The sequence below is a fragment of the Lepidothrix coronata genome, unplaced genomic scaffold (genome assembly GCF_001604755.1).
Source record: "Lepidothrix coronata isolate B3197 unplaced genomic scaffold, Lepidothrix_coronata-1.0 Scaffold60, whole genome shotgun sequence".
Classification (NCBI taxonomy): Eukaryota; Metazoa; Chordata; class Aves; order Passeriformes; family Pipridae; genus Lepidothrix; species Lepidothrix coronata.
The window spans coordinates 3,586,361-3,602,546 of record NW_016690240.1 but is presented as its reverse complement, the minus strand read 5'-3'; the positions used below and the strand labels follow the sequence as shown (position 1 = coordinate 3,602,546).

Below are 16,186 nucleotides of genomic sequence, written 5' to 3'. Positions count from 1 at the left end.
GCTCCGCTGCCTCGCCCCGCCACACAAAGGGCCTCTGGCCGCCTGCCCCGGGAGCACGCACGGGGCGAGGGATGCCGGTGCTGGGGCGAGGATCGGAGCCCTGACAAAAGGCAGCCCCTCGCCACCGCCCCCCTGCCCGCGGGCGGGGCCCCGCGACACCTCCCCTCCGCTGCATCCCATCCCCTTCCCTCCCATCCCGCCGGCCCGGGGGGGGAGGTGCTGCCCCACTCGCCGGGGCGAGCTGCTGAGCGCCGGCGGCAGCGGTCACCTGGTCCTCCGGGCAGGGCGCCGAGGTGAGTGGGGTCGCCGCATGGCCCGCGGGCAGCCCCGCACCGCCCGCCCGGCTCCGCTCGGCCCCGGGGAGCGCCCCGACCCCGGGCAGAGGCGGGGGGGCCCCGGGCAGGACGGGCCGCGCCGGGTCACGGGCGGGCGTGTTGGGGCGGCTGCACCGCCGCTCACCGGGGCTCCTCGGCGGGGGCTTGTCCGTGTTTCTCTTCCTTCCTCTTTATTTAGTCCCCCTCAGTGTCGGTGGCGGTAGATCCGGGCTGGGGAAGGAAGGCAAACAAAGGCAAGTACGCTAACCTGCCTGAGAACGAGCGGATAAATATCAAACGGGGCGGTCGCCACGGGATGCCCTCTGCTCCCGGGGGTGTGGGGGCGGCCGGGGCTGCCCCGCCGAGCCTGCCCTGCGCTGCGATGGTGCGAGCAGGGCTTGTGCGGCTGGGACTGTGGAAGCAAACTCGACAGCATCCCCGAATTAGTGAAACAAAGCGGTCCCCTGGTGTGAAGAGGTGGTGTTGGCTGGTGTTACCTGCAATGGTTAATCACACAGTCTGTAAAATAGGATGTTTCTGCCGCTGGTAGTGTTTATTTACCTTTTGCATTTCACTGGGGCTACTGGGACTGGACTATTAAATTTGCCAGCAGTGTTGTCTGTAGATTTGATCGTTTTTTTTTGGGGTTTTTGTTTGTTTGTTTTGTTTTTTTGTTTGGTGGTTTGGGTTTTTTTACTTCTGTTCCTTTTTTATCTACAAAAGGAAGGAGATTTAAGTGTTTGTAATGTAAAAACCAGAAAGAAAGGTTTGTTTAAAGATATTTTTAGTCGAAACCCTTGAAAAGAAATTTTAAACTTCAATAGCCTTGGCAATGCCTACTGCCTATTTGTTCTTGCAAACCTTTTATTTAATTTTTAAAGCCAGTCTGATTTAGTGATTGCAGAATGACTGAGAATGTGAATAATAAAAGGTGAGAAAGCAAATAAAAAGAAACCAGATTTATTTTCTAAAAGATCTCCTGTAGGTTGCCTTTTTATGACAGTTTTCAAGTGCTTTTTGGAGTTTGTTAGTACTCATACGGCTTTTCTGGCTTGGGGAGTGGAACAGTCAAATTAATGCTCAGTAACAGGGTCTACGTTTATTAATATACTTATGCTGTGCAAGTTGGGTTAGCATGTTGAAAAATAAAGAACAGTATTCTAACATGTTGTCATTTTAGTAGGAGGGGGAAGGGAAAAAAATTGATCTGGACACTAATTCAAGGAGGTGCTAAAGCACATGCCTAATAAAGGCACAGTGGTAGGTAGAGAATTGAGCACTGTTTTTGTACTTGATGTTGCATGTTATTTCTCGTTTAGGGCCTGGCTGCTACCACACAACCCTCTTATCCATTCTTATCCCTTCTGTAGGGATGTTGGGATTGCATCCATATGATTTTTTTTCTGTTGAACTTTGTGACTTTTGTGTTTCAGATGGCTTCCAGAACTGATATGCCTCACTGATTTGGGACTGGACTATACAAAAGTAATTACAGAAATTGCATGGAAAGGCCTTTTTTTTTGAATGACAAATACGTCTGTAAAATCAGTCTTGAAGGCAGCCATCTGTGTGCACTGTTGAGGCTTTGCTGGAGCTTCAAAATAGCTACCAGGTGTAATTGTCTTAAAACTTGAAATTTTGAATGCAATTCTCCTTTCAAGATGAAAGTTGTTGTCAGTTGCTGTTTCTAACAAAATTACTCTGTTGGGTAAATCTATAACAACTTCGTTAGGAAGTAGTCATCATGGTTACTTAACAAGAAATTAAATCCCAGACAGATGGGAGGAGAACTTGTCTCTTCTTTCCTGAAGTATCTCCTTTACTTTGCACTTCTGTGCAACAAATTCTGCAGGCACAGGATACATTGGCAGCAGTGCTCTCCATCTCTGTGGACAGGCAGTTAGGGAAGGTTTCTTTAGCCTTAGGAAACCTCAGCCATGCCTTTTTTCCCCCATGTGCGTGATGGTAAAAGGCTGAATGCTGAAGCTACAGGTCTTGAGGGTTTTTTATGGGATATTACAAAATGCTTTTGATCTGCCACAAGCTGGGGTTAGGAGGGAGGAGGAAGAGAAGGGACATGTGGAGTAGATGGTCTGTGAGCCCTTTGAAACTGGACACCTATTATATGTTTGTCAGCAAGTCAGTGGGATGAAGTGACCCAAGTGATCTCTCAGAGACCTGTGTCCTCTAAGCTGAGCAAAGCACGTACTCCTGTTTTACGGTTACTGAACAAAGGCGCTGTCCTTGAAGATTTCTGCAGAGAAAGGTCTTAGGCATTCCAAGTTCTACCTTCAGGAGAAACTGCTAATATTATGATGCTTGTTCCCATGATAAATAAAATAAAATGGAACATACCGTGTACTCACCGACCTTTAGAAAGTAGCATATATTTTTCTTTTTTCAGCTGAATTAGTCTAGGAGTTGGAATTTGCATGCTTGGCCACGGGTACCACGGGTACCTTTGAGTTAAGCGAATGGTATTTGTGTAGTGTCTTCGTGTTGGTGGGCAGTGTCTTGTGTTCATCACAGCTTTGTGCATCCAGTATAACACATCGGTGAGATGGGAGTTTGGGTTTATCATGAGAACAACTTGAATAAGGGGAGATTTATCAGCCCCTTGAAATAAGGGGTCAAGTACAAAACCACCTCATTCTCCACAGAGTGCTGCATAGCACTGTCAGCTTCTATCGTGTTTCAGGCTTACTCTAAAAATGAAACCTAGCTTGTTGTTCTCTGGGCTCTAGGGGAAAATCCCTGAAATGTGTGAAATCTGAGTGGAAACAGATACAGACTGAACAGTTCTAGAGAGGTGTAAGCTGCTCTCCATGCCACTTTGGACACCATGTTCGGGCCAGTGGGATTGTTTGGTTTCTCATGGATGGATGGAGAAATGAGTGGGAAAGAAAACTTTGTGTGGGGGCAGTATGAGGGGGCGGGAGGAGAAGTTTGGATACCTAATTTAAAAAGGAATGTAGGTGGTTTGGTGGGAGTTCTGAAGACTAAGAAAATTATGCTTTTGCTAATAATGATCTCCAGGCAACTAGAATTCTATAATATGGTGCTTTTCCCCACATTTACATCGACTCTCCTCAGACTCTGACTTTCTTTGGCTATATTCACTGAAAATAGGGAAGATCTTGCACTCAGCATTAGACATGAAGTTTGTACAGAATGGACAGCAAGCCACTTTTCAAATCCAATGCCGTGTTAAAGTTGAAGGCCTATGGTTTTTCCTGTGGGGGATCCAAAGGGAAAATAATTTATAAGGTCTAGGTTTCTGAAAGATTTCGGATGTAGCTCTGGTGAAGATGCTTGCAGCTGATGGGGCAGGAAGAGTAACTTCTGGCTTTGCCCATACCTCATTTCATTCCTGCAAGAAGCTGTTCCCTTGCCCTCAGGCTCTGCTCCAACAGTCTGTGGGCAGCTTGGTGGGCACTGGGCCTGTAGCTCTGAAAAGGGAGGGAGAATCTGACTGACTGCTTTGAAATTATTCCTTCACCCATGTGCAGAGTGGTTGTAGGCAGGCAGGCAGGAAGGTTGCTCAAGTCTTGGGAACTCAGCTAAGCTCTGTGATGTATGTTTACCTTCTTATTCGTTTTGTTAAAGGTCTTAAAATATAAGGCCCAGTTCTGAGTTAAGTAACAAAAGATAAACTTTTCCTGTCTGCCTGCCCCAAAAGGAGGAAGACAGCTGAGGACTTCATTTAAACTTGAAAGTGTTCCTCAAAAAAGAAGTGGCTACCTCTAAGACGAAAAGTTGAATAGGTAAGAAAGCACTTCTCTTATGAAACACATTTGATTTTTTTTTTTTCCCTTTGAAAAGGCCTCAGTTTCTCTCTTGCTAAATAGTCATACAATTTCTTTGAAATCAGTATTTTCCACATAAATCTGTTGATGATTTCTAATATTTTGTGAAAGGCTTTTAAATAAAAAATGAGACCATTTATCTTGAAGGACTGCTTAGTACTCAAGTTTAAATGTTGATCACAGTAAAGCTCCAAATGAGAAAATATTTAGTCTTTAAATTGATTTTGACTTAAAACATAAAAGGGTATTCTACGTTCCCATAGAGAGAGATGAGAATGGGGCTTTGTTGCTGATGATTTTTTGTCTTAATCTTTCTGAACAAAATGTGAAAGGACTGGGGGAGGGGCAAGAGTAGAAATAAAATATCTCCATAGGCAGAACTTGAGTAGTTTAATGGACTCTACTAAAATCCTGAAATGCTTTATTGTTTTTATTACATGACTCACATTTTGTGGCACTCTGTCAGTAATGTATACAAAAGTGGGACTTTTCATGATACAAACTCTGGTTCATCCATGATTGCCTTGGACTCTCTCTGGAGTCAATGAGAGGGACTGATGAGCCCTCAGGAAGCACATCTCTTTTACACCAGTGAATGCTGAAGTCATGTGGGTCAAGTTGGTTCTTAACTTAGACCTCTCAGTTTCATGTCTGACTTTGGATGGGAGAAATAGAGGCTGTAATGTGTGTCTTACATATTTTGCACTTTCCCCTTGTATTGGGCAATGGGAAGAATGACTGGCCAGTATTGCAAAGCATAAAATTTGGAAAGAATGCTGCAGACCAGACACATGCACTAAAGGATTCTAATCAGAGCAATACTGACAGGTTTAAATACCGTTCAGTGTATTTTAATGCATTCTAAAATAAAGAAACGTTCATTAGTCTCCTGCAGAGACCTGTAGGATAGATGGATGAGCTCTTACTTCAGCAGGTGGAACTCCACTGTCTCTGTTGATGTGGGTGTACTGAGCTTGGTGAATTACTGAGTTTAAGCCTGCCTGTTCAGGCCAGATATTAAGCAGGTTTTCTTTAAGAACATTGGAATAAAGTGTCATTGTGTATGTGGAAAATAAGGGTGTGAAATCTTAGTAAGTGCTAAATGTGGACCAGTTTTCCCCACACAAATATATTTTATTTCCCAGTGACTTAAATGGAGCAGTGATGAAAGCATGATAAAATGCTGCAGTGATTTAAATGCTGAGTGAGGTAATCACAGGGCAATCTGAAAATATCAGACAAATGTTCTTCAAAGTGAGATATATTTAAATACTTGTGTTACACCTGAGAAATAATGCCCTGCCTAAATAACCAGGGGAATAGTGAATGGATTCGGGGTGATGGGGACCCAAGTAGTTGAGTTTAACTGCCATGGCTGCAGAGTATAGATTTAAGTTTCTGAGATAGCTGTGTGCTTTACATAATCTGGTTATATTTGAAGATAATTATTAACTACTGCCTTTGCAATGTTATTCTTGAATTAAAGGGGGAAGCAAATTCAGCGAAGTGTGTGTGCAAAGTGATTGAAACAGAAGTTTCAAAACCTGCTCTTTTGTCTGAATTTCATAAGCAATGGTTCAAAAAGCATTTGTACCTTAATTAAGGAGTAATGTGGAGTTAAGAAGTAAGTCATGGATATTAAGAATATTATTATATAGTCTTTGTATTGCGTATTAATGCATTATGGGTCCTGTATGTAATTACAGTTTCAAAGCTAAGGTGTCATCCACCTAACGTGCTGCCAGAACTTGCAGACAAAGCACACAGCATACCTAACTGATATCAGAAGAGCAGGCAACTATTTGCAGTAAATGGAGGGTATGGTGACCCCTACCCAATGTACCCTGTGGAAATAACTGGCACCACAGCAGGAGAACACAGCTTTTACATGAAGACTTGAATTCACAGTGACGTGTTGTACCTGCTGTGTTCTTAGAGACTTCCCCTCCTTCCTAACTTAGAGCACAGTCAAAGCTGTAATGTAACTGTACCTGGTCTGTACAGTGGTTCCTGCCAAGTCCTACACGTTCCTGTGTGCTTTGCACCGACCTGGATGCTGGTAACAGGCTCTACCACCTATCCCTGACCTGGCGAGCAACAAACCTGGTCCCTCCAGGGACTCCAGTCAGGAGTGAATGGATCCAGAGGCAGGACTCAAGGCAGGGATGTGATGTAGGCCTGCCCATGTAACAGGGTTGTAGACAGGCATGCCAATGGTGTAGCTGAAGAACAGACTAAAGGCCTTGGGCTAAGCTTAGGTGTAGCTCTTGGGCCCATGGATAGAGGTCCTGGCAGCAGTGAAGTCTACCTGTGCCTTTATGTCCTGACAAATGGATCCAGATTCTGCCCTTGCTTTTCTTTGGGTATTTCACTGACTTTGATGTCTGCAATCTTGTTTAAAACAAACAGAACCCCCCAAATTCTCAAGCAGTATTGGTTTTAGCATGCAAAACTGAGGTTCAGGAGCATTTGTTTAGACCTGTAAATTTCAAAGGGAGATTTCATTCTCGAGCTTTTTTCTTGATACATCAGTCTAGTGTTTTCATGCTGATTGAGGGCATTTGTTTATCTTTGGATGTTTTGGAATAATAAGAAAAGCTACTTGTGTCTACAGTATCCTTGCAGTGATCTACGTGGAGATATATCCATCAGGGATGCTTTGACCATTTGGAACATTTTACATTAGCTCTTAAAAGAGTAAGTTTGGGTTGTTTGGGTCCCCCCCTTTTTTTATGTTTTCCTTTTTATAGGCAATCTTGGTCAAGTAATTTTGTGAATGTCTGTGCAAGCTGCCTCTCTTCTTGAAAGTGTGAAAAACAGTGGTTATGTTTCAGCCCTCTTGTACTTTTTTCCCCAGTTTGTTTGCCCTCTGAGTCTCTACTGTGTTGGCTTAAAAACTAAGTTCACATTACTGCTCTTAAAGTCAGGATGATGAGTGGATCAGAAAACTAGATAAGGATTAAGGTCATAAATTAAATCTGTGTCTTTAACTGCATGTTTGGATATAATTATTTCTGCTAATCTTCAGGAGTTTCCATTCCTTAAGGAAAAGCAATAAATTAAAAATTTATTCCTAGAGTAATTTGCTGACTCCTGAAGCATAGATCCAGCTGCTTTTCAGTTCACCTTACACAGGATCAAGGGGAAAAACTGCTGGTAGCGTCTGGGATTCTTGTCTCTTTTAGAGGAGACTTCCCCATCTCTGCCCCAATTCTTGCAGTAAAAAGAAGTTTTGGGCTAGAGAACCTTAAACTTTACTAAGTGGCTTCAAGAAGTAAAATCTATTTAATGTCTCAGGTGTAAGGGTAATTGAAAGAATTCCCCCTGCTTCCACAGAACTAAAAAACAAAAAAGTTGAATTGCTATGGCATGCTTTCTTGGTTAGAACCTCAGTGCTGCTTAGGTACCTGTGTGTGCACACCTGTGTGTGTCGTTGCATGTGGCATGCCAGACAGTTGCAGAGGCAGATGCAGCTTAAACCTGTGAACGATTTGCTACATACATTATTTACAAGCAGTATATGCATTAGTAAAGCTGTAAGTGTTTGCTGCTGTCTGTGTGCCAAGGAGAATGTGTGCACTGAACCTGTCAGGTCCAGCAGCTAGAAAAAGAGTTGAGAGATTTGCTTTTAAGTGCATTACCATCCTCTGACAAACGCTGCAAAACCTAGAACTCTGGAAATAGGTAAAGGGAGAACTGAGGAAATTGGCAGTATATTGGCTAAAGAAGATGGACCTTGCTGTAATACTTGAAGAGTGTTTTATCTGGAAATCTCTTCTGTTGAAGTAGTGTTGTAAGTGCCAGAGAGAGTACTTTACTCTTCATGGGGGACTCTTGGGAGATCTGGGGCTAAATAATGTGGGTGTCTTTTTTTGCCTGTCTCTTTTGAAACAGATAACCCTTTTATATTAAGAAGGACTTTATATTAAATGGACTTTACTTTATTCAAGTCTATAAAACTGACACCTTTAAATGTAATATAGAGAATCCTGACATTTATCATTGCTAATATCTATACTCTGGAGTGATGCTTTTATTCAAGTTAATCAGCAGCTAGAAACAGAGATACACTAGAAACACTTGGATTTAGATGTTTGCAGGACAGAGATTGTGCATCTCTTTCTTATCCAAAAAGCATGAATTTTGCCCAGGGAGATGCACATCTCCCCTGCTTGGGCCTGGTGTTTTCCAGATGGCCTTGGAAAAGCATGTGAGGTCCCTTGTGCTTGGAGGTTTGGGACATTACTTTTATTCCCCACATACCTTCTGGAGGAGAGTGGGAACAAACCCAGCTCTGGATGTGGTGTAAATTCCTAAAGAAATGACACCTTGCTAGTACAGTGGAAGCAAGGATGGGTATCCTGGGAAGAGAACAAGAATGCAGTCTGGTTGTGTAGTGAGGGGCTGAGGAAGACCAAGGCAAAGCTGAAGGCAAGGGATGCAATGAATAACAAGAAGGGTTTCTGCGGGTATGTCAGCCAAAAAAGGAAAGTCCAAGAAAGTGTACCCCTGCTGACAAGTAAGGGTGGCAAACTGGTAACAATGGATGAGGGGAAGGCTGAGGTACTCAGTACTCACTGGCAACCTCTCTTCCCACACCTCTCGAGTAGATGGACTGACTGCAAGATGGGGACCAGGGGAGCAAAGTCCTTCCCACTATAGGAAAAGATCAGGTTTATGACCACCTGAGGAATCTGAATGTATGGGACCTGATGAGATGCATCCCAGAGTCCTGAGGGAATTGGTTGATGTTGTTCCCAAGCCACTTTCCATGATATTTGAAGTCATGGCAGTCAGGTGAAGTCCCAGGTGACAGGAAAAGATGAAACATTGTACCTATCTTCAAAAAGGGTAAAAAGGAGGACACTGGGAATTACCAACCTGTCAGCCTTACCTCTGTGCCTGGAAAGACCATGGAACAGATCCTCCTAGAAGCAATGCTAAGGCACATGGAGGACAGGGAGGTGATTTGGGACAGCCAGCATGACTTTACCAAGGGCAAGTCCTGCCTGACCAACCTAGGGGCCTTCTAAAATAGAGTAAATACATCAGTGGACAAGGGAATGGTACAGATGTCATTAATCTGGACTTCTGTAAAGTCTTTGACACAGTCCCCCACAACTTCCTTCTGGAGAGGAAGGAAGAAATTGGAGAGAGATGGATTTGGTGGGTGGACTATTTGGTAGATGAGGAATTGGGAGCATAGTGATCAATCACGTCAGAATCCTGATCGACATCAGTGACAAGTGGTGTGCCTGAGGGGTCTGTACTGGGACAAGTGTTATTTAATATCTTCATTAATGACACAAACAAAGGGATCGAGTGCACCCTCAGCAGATTCGCAGATGACACCAAGCTGAGTGGTGCAGTTGTCACACCTGAAAGACAGGATGCCATCTAGATGGATCTGGACAAGCTCGAGAAGTGGCCCCATGGGAATCTCATGCAGTTTTAAAAAGATCAAGTGCAAGGTGCTGTACCTGGGCTGGGACAACCCCCGGTATGTATACAGGTTGGGGATGAACTGATCAAGAGCAGACTCGGGGGTGCTGGTGGATGAAAAGCTGTCATGACCTGGCAGTGTGTGCTCACAGCCCAGAAAGCCAAACATATCCTGGATTGCATCAAAAGCAGTGTGGTCAGCAGGTCGAGGGAGGTGGTTCTGCCCCTCTACTCCACTCTGGTGAGACTCCACCTGGAGTGCTGCATCCAGCTCTGTGGAGCTCAACATAAGGAGGATGCAGACATTTTGGAATGAGTCCATAGGAGGGCCATGAAGATGATCAGAGGGCTGGAGCACTTTTCTTGTGAAAGCAGGCTGAGAGAGTTGAGATTTTTCAGCCTGTAGGAGAAAAGGCTCCAGGGAGACCTTACAGCACCTTCCAGTATCTGAAAGGAGCCTACAGGAAATTTGGACAGGGACTTTTTACAAGGGCATGGAGGGATAGGAAGAGGTAATATTTTTTCAGCTGAAGGAGAGTTGATTTTAGATTAGATATAAGAAAGGGTTTTTTTAAAATGAGGTGGTGAGACACAAACAGGTTGCCCATAGAGGTGGTGGGTGCCCCATCCCTGGAAACATTCACGGCCAGGTTGGATGGACTCTAAGCAACCTGATTGAATTGAAGGTGTCCCTACTCATTGCAGGAGCACTGGACTAGGTGATTTCTAAATGGTCTCTTCCAACCCAAACTATTTAATGATTCTACTTTGCAAAGTACCCAAATACCTTTTAGCAACTCTTAAGTATTAGGAAAGATCAAGCTGTTTCTTCATGTAGAAGAAATCATTTACAGTTAACAATGATTTAGTTATAATTTCAAGAAGGTGATTTTTGTTTATGTTAAAAAAACCAAACAAACCCCCCTGTAGTTCTCTGACATAAACTGAGAAGCCTGCAGGTGTTTAAGAACATGTTTGCTCTCTTACTTTTAGGCACATATAATAATCCTGCTAATCAGCTCTTTCTAGGCTAAGGGAACTGTTGCCTCTTCCTTGCTCAGGAAGAGGGCAGCCCTAAAGGATCTGGGTGCTGTGTCAGAAACCAAATCTTCTCTTCCTCCCACGTTTCAAGTGTCAAGGCTTCATGCATTTGATCTGTTTATGAAAATTTTGAACAGTAATTTCAACTCCTCATATAAGGGAATAATAGTATCTTGTTCTTTTTTAATTATTATTATTTTATTCGTATATTATTTCACTTTTTGACAGTCAGTGTTCTGGGGTTTTCTTTCACCTAGTTAAAACTGAGGTTTGGAAGGTGCTTTTAAGACAAATAATGACTTGTTCTGCTGAAAATACAGAGTGATAATGATATTTTTTGCCTTTATGCAGTTGTTATTAAAATCATATGTGATTTGATATTTGTATATTGTTTGTTTGGGTTTTTTTTCATTAGCTTTCTGACGTATGATATCAGCACTTTAAGAAACTACAGGGGACTCTTGGAGTTTTTACTTTGCATACTATACCATGGATGGCTGTTGTGTAGACAGCATATTTTTTCTTCAAATAAAATGAAGATATATATTACTGTCAGTCTTAACATTATTTGAGCATTTTCTTTCAAGTAGCTAGGTTTTTTCCTTACATTTTGCAGAAAATGATTTTCTGTTTGTTTTTAAATTTAGAAATCAGCTTACAGAATTTTCATGTCTGACTACTGGTATCGGACCCTGATCCTGTGCAAAGAAACTGGAAGCTGCAATTGTTTTGCAACAGCCAGCCAGCCTAATGAAGAGAAAGAAGAAGATACAAACCATCAGGTTGTGGTGTCAGATATCATGCAACTTGTGCAAGATAAGCAGGAGGTGCCAGAAAGCACAGCAGGTGAGAAAAATGTAGTATATTTTGAAATTGTCTGTCTGGCTGCCAAACTGTATTTAGAAGAGGACTGGTGGCTTCAAGACTTTTAGCGATAGTGTCTCTGGCAAGGAGAGTAGGGCAGGATCCCAAGTAAAGGAATAGCTGAGTATTCACTTAGAGGAGGCTGATGTCACCACAAAAACATTTAATAGCAGCCAGTGAAGAATGAAGACCTGTACTCAGGAGGGCTGATGCTTATTATAAGAAATTAAAATAATTCTATGAATTAATTGTTTAGCAAAAAATAGGTATCCCAGAGAAACCTGACCTACCTTCCTACAGTTTTAAAGTCATAGTGTTGAAACTGCTGAGAAGAAAGTACAAAATACTTCTGCACTGTGTCACATTGCTTTTGTTGCTGTGGTCCATAAGCAGAAAACTGTAGTGAGCTCTAGTTTATAGTTACTGGGACTAAGAATACGTGTTTCCTTTTTTTTTTTTACGATACCATCTGATCTTATATTTACCCAAGCAGGAGGTTGTTGTATTCATATATAAACTATGTGACCTTTGCCTTGGTACAAGTGCACATGGACTGTAATTTTAAGATTTGATTAGCAATTGCATTTGATGGCATTTGGTCTTTATTAACACATCTTCGTTTCATTTTTGCAAATTTGTTTTTATAAAGCCTTGTAGGTAAGTAAAGAATACCTTCACATATTAATGGAAACCTCTCTAAGCTGGAAGGATGATCCAAAACCAGAAAGGAGAAATTCACTAAAATGCGATTTTGCATTTAATATACAATTATAAGGCAGGATATGACTCCTTTGTCCTAAGAGAAAAAAAGCTCATTCTTTCAGCTGTAATGAGCTAATGATGGTGGTGCTACTACAGAATGACTCATATTTTGCTCTGACTTAACAGGAAGTAGTGATTAGGGTAATCATTTTACTTGTGTATTAGTGATGCCTCACCAGAATATGAGATTTCTTTTGAGGGCAACAAGGAAAGATGCAAAAAAACCCTGTAGTAATTCCACAGAATGATGTCAGTGTTCGTCAGGTATGATTTCTGTGGAAATAAGGAGGGTGTATTAGACTGCAATAGAAAACTGAAAGGAGATCACCCATATTTGGACTTTATAGTGGAGATCTTTGTAAGTTATGGAAGAAGGTGGTCGTGTGCTTGTATTAATTTTCTTGTTGTCCATATCTAATAGAGTAACAGAAAATGTGAACTTGATTTCTGCAGAGAATATTCATACATAATTAGAATTGTTAAACAGGCTACTTAAAGAACTTGCACAGTCTCTAGCCTGTTCTTAATGAAATCTCTAGTGAAACAACCCACTGCTGGAGGTGAGCTAGGTGTACTTGATTTCATCTCAGTACTTTATGCTAGGCTAAGAGGATTGTGCTTCTGTGGTGGAAGAAGAAACAAAAAAGTCCTGGGAAGGCAGGCCTGGAGTATGAACTCAGAGGAGAGACATTTCTGTCTCGTGTTATCTAAAGGATTTAAAATGGGAAATTACTATTCTTCCTCTTCAGGAATTCAGGGCAGAGCTGTGTTGGGTTCAGATGAAGGTGCATGTGTGCTCTCTGTTGAAGTATCGGCGAGTTAATGGTTGACTGGCTGATCTACAAAGGAAGCTTAGTGAACTGCACAGATCAGAATGAAAGCACTGAAGGCGGACCAGGAACTGAGTCTATACGTACACTTCATAGGCATGAGACTGCCTATAATAGCCTGCACATACTTGGCTATGATAATTTCACTTTTAGCTGTGGCTGCTGTCCTTCTATCACTGTAGTGTATGTGCAAGGGATATGAGGTTTAGTGAAAGAAGTTCTGGACCAAGTTTCCTGGCCTGAGATGCAGCAGATTTTTCATTGTGGATTACATCCATACCTGGCTCGACAGCTGAATTGCAAGTCATTAATTGAAACTGAAAAGGACCTGATGATAAGATACTCTTTATGCCTGGAAAAACAAGGATGTAATTTTCAAAAAAAAAAAGTGTTTTCTTTTGACTTGAAAAAGACAATAGTGTATAGACTGGGAAAGGAGCTTTTCCAGAACTAGGCAGAGACTACATGAGAAACTTACTGATGGATAATTTTCTGCTAGAGTTAATAAACTTTAAAACTAAATGAAATATGAAAGCTCTTCTTGTGTTGTAATTAATACTGGTTTTTCTAGTATTGAGGACTGAATGAATCATTGTGTTTGTGGCCATTTTACTGGGTTTTGATTTTTAATAAATTATTACTCTTAATTGATGCAGTCTGCATGTTAATATTTTCTGACTTTATCAAGGGACTGCTAAAATGAATCTGCTCTGAAAAGAACTACAGTGGCATAACATAGTGAACATTTAAAATGGGTAATTTGTTTGTTGGGTATATGGTGGAATGAGCAGTTGTTTTGCTCTAGCTTTAATACTTATCCAAATATTTATTTTAGGAAAAGAAACAAATATTTCTTGTGGCTGGTAAACAGAGCCATAGTCCCTTGTTCTGTGAAGCTAAGCTTTATAGGTGACAAAAGGCAGAAAGGGAAATGTTGCTGCAGAAGATAAACTCCAACAATGTTGGAGTCTTCTCCCTTCTCTATTTTTGGCTTCTGAAAGCAAATGTGAGAGTTCTTAGTCTCTCATGAAGACTAATAATACTGTATGATGGAGAGCATCTCACTGCTCTTCATTAAACCATATGTTGCTGTTACTGAAGTTTTAATTCCCTCCTCCTCCCCAGGAACTCATCTGCTGTGCTATTGATAATATATTAACAGCAATAGTTTCACTACAGTGTCTTTCTAGAAGTTATAATTAAGATCAGGTCTTCATTGTGTCTGCAAGTTTGCACACAGAGGGAACATATTGCATCTTGAAAGCTTTAAAAGTCTAGCTTGAAAGCAATAGATGAAGCAGCATGCAAAATTTGGCTTGTGGCAGAGCATAACCAAGATGGAAGCATGATAATTAATGTCAGATCTACTTGTGTGTTCTCTTGCCTCATTTCAGATTGTGTGTGTAATACATCCTTTCCCCTCATCTTCAGCAGAGGCTGAAAAATGGAAAGATCCTGGAGAAAGGATGGAGGCATGAAAGACAGTCACGAGTCTTTAAAAATAATAATAAAAACAATCCAGTATTACTGTAATTTCTTAGTGCCTGTTATGTTCTACCTGTCTGACATTGGACTTCAGGAGTGCTGCACTGTTGTTATTTACATAACAACAATTTTTTTTTTTTGTTTTTTGAATGGGGCTTTTCTGCTCTAGAGATTTTCCTTTCAAATGGAAATTCAAATTGCGATTTTTTTTTTGTTTGTTTGTTTGTTTTCTCTGTTGAGCTCAGGTCTGTTTGGAATTTAATCTTTTCACATGGTTTTTCAGCCTTCTGCCATGATGCAGTAAGGAAGCATAGGAAACCTTTTGTGGTATCAAGATTTGCTAATGTTACATCTTAGTGATTGCTGATGTAGTAGCCATGAGGGTGCTATAGTTAAAGCTTTTACAAAAGTAAGGGACTATCAAGGCTCTGCCCAGGTTTTGAGGAATCCAAGAATAAATGTGACAACTGACTGAAGTCTGAAGTTTCATTGGTCCAAACTTAACCTAAGATGACATACTTAATGAGTAGGAAAACAGTTTTTTAAACTATTTTAATTTATAAAACGTGTACCTTTTTAGCATTTTACCTGACTTTTAGCACTTTTGTATGAGAAATTACAAGGCAGCTGAGAAGACAGCTAAGGACTGTGATATGCCAATTCTAACACTTGTAACAGTGCTGCAAAACACACTATCAGCTGTTGTACTCACAGGCACTTGAAATGCTCATCTGTTCCAGTCATGTGCTCTTGGAAAAAATATGTGTGGTATCATCTCAAAATGTTAAATTGAATTGTTTTCCATACATAAACACCTTTTGAGGTACTGCTCAGTGGCATTACTGAGGCTGACAGCTTTGACTGAATAACATATGTGCTGCAAGATCACTGGAACAGTATGGTCAGGTTACATTATCAAGACCACTGATGACTCATCACCTGCACCAGAGCAGGGAAAAAACAACATATTGTTTCTTAAACAGTTGTATATCCTGGTAACTCTGATTATGCTCTGAACCCATAGTATAACTTCAGTTATACTTACTAGTCCCTTGCCTCCACTAGTCAGAACTGCATAAATAAAAGATTTCAACAGTAATGTACAACAGAAGCATTGTGGGTATTCATCATTATAATAATTATACTGTTTCAAATTAAGTGACTTTTCAGAAAAACAGCAGCTAATGCTGTTTGGATGCAGTCCTTTCTATTCCTCAAGTTCTACAAACACAACCTTTAAAAAATCTTAATTAAAAAATAAGAAAACTGAAATTTATCTCAGAAACTGCTTTTATTGGTAGCTAAAAGAGTGCTATTGCATAAATGAAGGACTTCTCCACAAAAATGCAATTTGTTTGAGAAGTTCCTTGATTTTTGGAGGTGTTTGATATTTAATATGATAAAGCTTCTTGGAGAATATCTCACTAGAATTTTAATTTTAATTGCCAAAGCTGTTTACATTACAGCATACTTTAAGTAATGGCCAGTCTTCGCGAGCGAAGATTTGGGAAAGGTCATTAACCCTTCGAGCCTGCGCAGTGGATTTTTTAGGTGAGACCCAGCGTGCGCTGAACTGAGCCCACCCTTTAATCCTGAGGTTCATCTGCCGGGGCCGAGCAAGCTCAGACAGTGGCAGTGAGGT

At 41.3% G+C, this 16,186-nt stretch overlaps 1 protein-coding gene across 6 annotated transcripts in view; it reads left to right on the top strand.

Annotated features, from left to right (window-relative positions):
- The first annotated feature begins 216 nt into the window (after positions 1-216).
- The window catches only part of MCF2L (MCF.2 cell line derived transforming sequence like), a 162,017-nt gene continuing 146,047 nt past the window's right edge, over positions 217-16,186 (top strand). The window contains exons 1-2 of one of the 6 annotated variants that reach the window (XM_017817359.1): positions 229-293; positions 11,251-11,449. In XM_017817359.1, coding sequence (XP_017672848.1) covers positions 11,272-11,449 — 178 coding nt within the window. In that variant the 5' untranslated portion in view covers positions 229-293; positions 11,251-11,271. Of the gene's footprint in view, positions 294-4,062; positions 4,079-11,250; positions 11,450-16,186 lie in introns of those variants that run through there. The other 5 variants (XM_017817363.1, XM_017817366.1, XM_017817371.1 and 2 more) reach the window with 5 other exon arrangements.